General features: G+C 40.2%; 1 protein-coding gene across 2 annotated transcripts in view; it reads right to left on the reverse strand.

Moving 5' to 3' along the window:
- Positions 1-6,839, reverse strand: part of EMC2 (ER membrane protein complex subunit 2) — a 52,336-nt gene extending 45,497 nt beyond the window's left edge. For both annotated transcript variants that reach the window (XM_082675269.1, XM_082675268.1), the window contains exon 1: positions 6,745-6,839. In XM_082675269.1, the coding sequence (XP_082531395.1) occupies positions 6,745-6,784 (40 nt within the window). In that variant the 5' untranslated portion in view covers positions 6,785-6,839. The remainder of the gene's footprint in view (positions 1-6,744) is intronic.
- Positions 6,840-7,563: the final 724 nt, after the last annotated feature.

Genomic DNA, 7,563 nt, shown 5'->3' on the forward strand with positions numbered 1-7,563 from the left:
GTCTTCCGTGAAACCAGTCCCTGGTACCAAAAAGGTTGGGGACCAACCTTTTCCCAGGGACTGGGAAAGTGCCCAACCCACCTATTGGGGGAGAGAGAGAAGGCAGGCAAAGCAGTTCCTTCAGGCCATTGCAAAATGGAGCTCAGGTTAATTCTTAGTTTATGTAACCCACAGCAGGGGTGGGGAACATGTTTCTCTGTCAAAGACTACTCCCAGAGACCCTTAAAAAAAAAAAACAAAAAAAAAAAACCTGAAGGATCACTCACCAGAAGAAGGAAAATTAGGAGAGCAAAGTATAATAGGAAAGAACAAATCTGACTCCATATTGTATCTTTTTCTTTTACTTTAACCTTTGTATTCTATTGCTTTTGCTACAAGTTAAGAGTGTTGCCTAATGGCCTGAAATATACAGGCCAGCCCTTTCTCAAGACTCCAACCTTTAAAGGTATAACACTTTTCTACTTATACAGAGATAAGAAGTTGCAAACAGAGTATAAAGTTTGTCTTGTTGGAGGTTTTCAGGAACATCATGACCTGACCTACATGAACAGATGCAAGAACAAAGGATTTTGACACCAAGAAGTTTGCAGCAATCAATCATACCCCCTCCCCTCTTTTAGTTATAAAAGAGCCTGAATTCTAACTGGGGTAAGATGGTTCTTTGGGACACCAGTCCACCATCTTCTCAGCTGGCTGGCTTTCTGAATAAAGTCACTATTCCTTGTCCCAACAACTCACCTCTTGATTTATTAGCCTGTTGCTCGTTGAGCAGAATGATCTTGGACTTGGTAACAAAAGCACTTTTTCTAAAGATCAACTAGGAAAAACAATGAGCCCGTTCACACAAATATTTCCCTATTTACCCAAGTTCTAAATTTTAAAAGAAAACCAAATTGAGTATAACATGTACTTCAAGATATTTTTAAAGCAAGGTAAAAAGTATTATCTATGCACTGTTATGACTCCCTCAAAGATATATTTAAAGTGTTACATACACTTCAATTTTGCCTCACAATTCTTTTCACTATCCAAAGGTTTTTCCTGTGTTTCAAAACTCCCATAAGCTTTAAATTTTTATCTTCTTTCTTCAGATATCTCTTCTACTATCTAAAGGCACTAGTGTGTAGTGTGGTTAAAAGTGAAGATGCAAAATTCAAACTGCTGGAGTTCAAATGCCAGTTCTACCACTTTCTATCTGTGTGATATTGGATAGTTAACACTTTTCACTTTAATGTTCTCATCTAAAAAGTGGAGATGAAATATAATAATACCTGTATCATATAGTTGTTGTGGTAAGCACTGTGAGATAATTTATGTGTTTAGAACAGAGTATGGTACAAAATGTGCTCAAAAAAATTTAAGCTATTAATGTTCTACCCTGTTTCCTTACGTGTTCTCATACCCACTTTTAATTCTCTTTTGTTTCTGAACCAAAAGGCTTTGAAACTTCTCTGCAAGCCAACAGTACCTTCTCTAAAACCAAATGCTATTTATCTTTTCCTAATCCTTCCATCTTTGGCTTTGGTCTTCATATTTCATTTAAAGCAGGAGACTGAAAGCAGGGGTCAATAAAGTCCCAGGACCAAATTTTGCAGCCACTTGTTTTATGGATAAAGTTTTACCAGCACACAGGGACCCCTCACCCCCCAAAAAAAACCCAAAACAAAAAAACCCACAGGTACCCTTATTCATTTCGGTACTGTCTGACTGTTTCTGTGCTACAATGGTAGAGCTGAATAGTTGAGACAGACCATATGTCACACAAAGCTGAAAATATTTACTACCTGGCCCTTTACAGAAAATAATGCCAATTCCAGATTTAGAGCATGAAGTGGCATAAAGACATAGGAGCTACAGTCAGAGGACTTTGGTTTAAATCCCAATGCTGCTACTTAGCACAGTCATCTTGGACCTGTTATGTAACATTTCTAACCTCAGCTATAAAATACAGAAGATCACAAGCCTATCTGCAATGAACATTACATAAAGCAAAACCTAAACCCCTCAAATGTCTTAGCCAGTACAATGTTGGGGGTTGGGGTGGGGGGTAATCTGTTTTTAATCTGATTCTGATTACCTTTAGATAAGGCACGCACTCACCAGTTCTTCATAGGCACCACTATCATCTTTCACGTAATTTCACACATTATCCTCATCTTCTTGGCATCTGAGTTTAGAACTCCTAATATCAGATAATTTATGTAAAGCACTTCATAAAATATAAAGTGCTACAAAAATTTTAATTAGCATTTACTGAGAGCTATTTTTTGACTCTCACCACTATGCTGGTCATTGGAAGCACTGAGAAGATTTGTGTGTGTACAGAATGTAAACAAGTAATTAAAATATGAGGGGTGTTTGTAAATTAACTATACTTCAATGAAAAAAATATGATGGGTGACATTAATAAGGTTCATTAAAAACTCTAACTATCCTCCAGTTATAATCAAAGAATTTCTTCCTGCAAAAAATACTAATGATGCCCCTAGCATTTGAGAAGCTCTTAGCCAACAGGCTCTTGGTTGTTTCCATTATTTGTTACATTTTAAAAAGTCAGTTGCACGCAAACCAGTTCATGGCAGTTAAACTTAATGTAATTATATACTGTAATTAAATATTACAAAAGCTAAAAAAAACTTGAGTGCAAAAGATAGACTTTTTCTACAAAACAAAGCTGGATGCTTTAAAAAGACTCCACAAAGGTAAAGAGCTTTCAAAAACTGCTGTTATGTTAAGGTGACTCAATTAAAAATAAGAGGAAAATAATAAAAATCTACAGGACTTGTGCACTGAAGCTGCTATACAAGGGTCTTTATGTTCTTGTTCCATGTTACAGAAAGCAAAGTTGAAAATGGTTTATTAAAGATGACAAGGAATTTCAATCAGGAGATCCCTATCAAAGAAAAAGCCCTGCCCTATATCAAAAGTCCATTTAAAATTTTAAGTTTACCAAAAGGAGTCACTGATCTTTTTTTTTTTTTTTAAATAGGAAAGTGGCTCCCAACTATCTACAAAATAAAGTCCAAACTCCTTAGGCTAGTATTCAAGGCACCAACCTACCTCTCCAGCTCTTACCTTGCAAAAATGACCTTCACTAAATATTTACATATCCATAAATATGAACTTTTAGTGCAGAAGTGAAATCTCAGGGTACGTGCCATGAGACCTGGGACCCTGCCTGTCTTTTTCAGCACTGTATCCTCAAGAACTGGAACAGCAGCTGGCACAAAGTACTCAAATATATGTTTAACTAACATGTCATTTAGCATATAGGCTAATAATTAAAGCTAGGTGTGGATGATTACCCACAGAAGACATTCAACCTTTTTAGAGCTCTTTGAAGCTGATGGGACCTTTGAACCAACTTTCCCCCAGAAATATGTACATGTTTAAAAACACACTCAATTTTGCATATAATTTCAGGAAAGTCACAGACCACATAACACCTATGTCTGCATCAGTTAGAAGTCTGTTGAACTCAGGATTAATCACCACCAATAACAGATTAAGAAGAGGGCTAAGGAAAGAACCACTGGGGACATCAAAAATTAAGGAGCAAATGGATGTAGAGAACACAGCGAAGTTCTGAAAAGTAAAAAGAGAGCCTTAATGCTATTAAGAAACCAACGAAAGAATTTTTCATAGAGGGAATGACCTGCAATGACAAATGTAGTATAGATGTACAAAACAGATACATTAGACCCAGCATTAGATCTCCCTAGAAATCTTACTGGACTAATAGAGCATGGAAACCAAATTGTGGTTGTTTAAAGGACTGAATAAAAAGAGAAGTAGAGACAGTGAGCATACACAACTAAAATCCCCTCAAACATTTTTAATAAATATTTTTTCAACAAATATTCATTTAATGCCTATTATAGGCCAGGCAGTGTGAGGCATCCTATCCATATTCTGCCCAAATACCCTATTCTCAACAAACTTGACTATACCCTCCTTCAACTCTTTCCCACCTCCAAATTCCTCTATATAATAAACATCAATAACCTTCAACTGGCTGATAAATAAACCATATACCTACTTTTTTATAGAGCCCAAGAGAAACTAAGAGAGCGTTAAACTTAGTATATACGTCTTTTATAAATATGTGATAAACTTTCCTATCACAAGAAATCACACTACTCTTTGAACTAACCATTTCCAGTACTTTAATTCATGATGCTATTCAATGGAATTCTTTTTTTTTTTTGGCAGTACGCGGGCCTCTCACTGCTGTGGCCTCTCCCGTTGCGGAGCACAGGCTCTGGACGCGCAGGCTCAGCGGCCACGGCCCACGGTCCCAGCCGCTCCATGGCATGTGGGATCCTCCCGGACCAGGGCACGAACCCGTGTCCCCTGCATCGGCAGGCGGACTCCCAACCACTGCGCCACCAGGGAAGCCCTATTCAATGGAATTCTTAAAGGACACAGGTCAACTGACACTCCCGCCCCCCCCAAATCTAAACAAAAAAACTACCCCGAGGGTCCTCCCATTACCCTCTTGTTACCAAAAGTCTCTGAAAGAAAAATCTACAATACTCTTTTCCTAAAAGTCTCCTAAAATAGAATTTTAATTCTACTTATTAATTACATTAATTAAAATGAGCAAACTATATTCTATTTGCTAAGTGAGTTGCCTAAGTCTAAGATACTAAAAAAATCACTCCAATACTAAGAAAATTACTTATAGTATTTTTTGTGATGATCTTTTAATCCTACTAACAATTCATTTAGTCAACAGATCACTAAGTTCCTCCAATATGTCATGCACTAGAACAAGATAGGCCTGGTCCCTCTTCATTCGAGGAGAGACATTTTTAAACTTAACACAATTGGGTAAGTACTTCAGTACTATGAGGACACATAGTTAAAGGACCAGGGGTAAGTTTTGTTGCTTGTTTTTGTTGTCTTTTCTCTTTTAAATTTTGGTGGCGGGATGGAGAATGGGCGGGGGTAGGGTGGTCAAGGAAGGCTCTCTGAGTATGTGACCTTTGAGGGGAATGCCGAGAAATGATAAAAGTATAGTCAGTAGAGCAGAGTATAAGAGTAGAACCAGGAGGGAAGAACACTCCTATCAGAAGGAATAGCTTGTATCCAGTCTTAAGACTAGAGGAGCATCGCACATTTAGGGAATTCAACAAAAGCCAGCGTGGCCAGCTCACAGAGCAAGGGTAAGAGTAGCTTAAGATAAAGCTGGAGACACAGACAGGAGCCAGACCATCTTTTTATATGTATTTAATAGTTTAAAAGCACTTTAACATATGTTTTCCCTTTTGTTCCTCAACAAACTTGTGAAGTAGTTATTATTGATTAATCTAAATCTAATTATGTCACTCATCTTTAGAATGTCCACAGGGTAAGGTCCAAGTTACTTAAATTACCTTGTCTGCTGGTAGTTAACACACCCACTCATTCCCTACCATTCTACACAACACTATCATCTAAGAAACTTACATTGAACATACCTTCAAAATAGCACCTTCAAAAAACCATGAAATATTTGAAAATTTCTTAAAAGCATTAAAAATAACAGCCACGTATCTACTGAAGGAATATACCCTGACACAAGCCTTTTAAAACCATGTTACAAGTCTGTCTTTCTCCTTTTGACTATGAACTCCCTGAAGGTAGGGACTGTGTCACTTAATTTGCTGTCTCCAAGTACTGAGAACTTAATACTTTTAATATAATGGATTCCCCAGTACACGTAGAAACACTGCGGTTCACAGTGTGCTAGAAGCCACAAAAGCAATAATAAATCACTGAATTCACTTCCAGTATAAAAGAATTTTACCTTTTCTCATTATTGTTTTCAACTTTGTAATACTGGAAAGATTTACTCACCACTGAACAATCAATATAGTTTTCAGTCCACGTGTTATCAGGCCATTATTTAAATATCCGAACAAATAAGCTACTGAAGTCTACTGTGAAATGTTGGGAATATAAATTTCGATTACACAAATTCCATGCCTTAGAGAAACTCAAGGCTCTTCTCTTAAGCATGCATGCCTCCCACGAAAGTTTTTAAGAAAGGAAAATCTCTTACAGAACTCGTCCAAAGTTTGGCTGCTTCCAAATTTAAACACAAACTCCACCTCAGATTAAACCAGAGGTACTTCCCCTTCAGAAAAGGAATTACTTACTGGTAGGGAATAATAAGGAAGTTGTGTGTGTATATGTGTTTTGAGGGGAAATGGGACGGAATAATTAACAAGGGGAGAAATCAGAAACCCAGTTTTGAAGAGAGAATGAAATGTAAACTGGCATGTAAAAGAATCAGATATGTTCACGGGTTTTCCACACACCTTTACTACACAGAATTGTAACCCTTACAGAGCACTTCAAAGGCCCGTACAGGCCGTGTATTTCTCGGCTGCAAAGACGCTTCTGCAGGCAACTATCCCGCCTCCTCCGCGCCGCCCAGCAGCCACAGGAAACGTATGACAACCCTAGCCCCAGGTCCCGGTCGCCTTTCAATGGAAGCTACCCTGGGCCGTTGAACTGGCGCGGAGGTAGGACGGTCGGTCAGCCTACTGGCGCAAGAGGTGGGAAACACCGCAGACTCCAGTCGGTGGCCGGGCCAAGGAAGGGGTCAGCCTCAACCTCTACCTCAGCCACCACCACAGTTCTGCCGGTCCAATGCCGAAGAGAGACCGGAAAATCCAGCTCTCCGAGGGCAGCAGGTACTCCCGAACGGCTTCCCACGGCTTCTGGTCTTTCCGCGCCCGCCCCGGCAGCAGTTACCTTCCCAGGTGACATCGTAAAGCTCTGAGACCTTCGCCATCTTCTCAGAACCTGGAGGCAACCGGGCGAGAGGGCGGGGAGATGTGGTCACACGACCCGAGACTAGGCGGCGGTGAATTACGACACCATTTCTCATTGGCCAAGAGCGCGGAGGGGGCGGGATCCGCCTCACACGTGCACGCGGCTCTGCCGAGGGGCAGTCGGGAAAGGGGGCGGGACGAGCTGGGCGGTGCGCCGCGCGTTAAGGTCTGTGAGGGCGCGGGGGCGGAGCCGCTGGAGCTGGAGCCGCTGGAGCGGGAGCCGCCGAAGCCGGTTTGGGGTGAGATGTCTACTTTACCGTGGATTCTTAACAAATTCTGGGTCTTTAATGTGTGTCACTCCCGGCTTTTCACTTTTTTCTGCATAGGTGTATTCATTGTCTTCCCACTTCCTAATCGGTACCTTGTTCTCTTCATGACCTGCTGCAATGCAAAGTTCTGCGCGAACCCGTTATCTGTTCCCAACTTTCCTCCTTCCATGATGGGATTCGCCTTCGATTTCCTTTTTAATGTTCGGCTGAACTGATACACTTCAAAAATTTCTGGTTAAATCTCTTTGAGGAACTAAGCAGAATTCTGCTTTGCAAGTTATGTTCCTGTGGCCGAGGACTTATGTTCACATGAATGGCTTCGTGCCAATCCAAACCCTTAGTTAACGCTCCCCGTGGATCACTGTCTGCTTGCCAGTCTATTTTTTAAACTCCATAAAGGCAGCCGATATGTAAATGATTATAAGTAGATGAATTAATCACAGCTCCTACACTTCGCTCCTCTTTATTCG

The sequence above is a fragment of the Grampus griseus genome (assembly GCF_964374135.1).
Source record: "Grampus griseus genome assembly, chromosome: 17".
Lineage (NCBI taxonomy): Eukaryota > Metazoa > Chordata > Mammalia > Artiodactyla > Delphinidae > Grampus > Grampus griseus.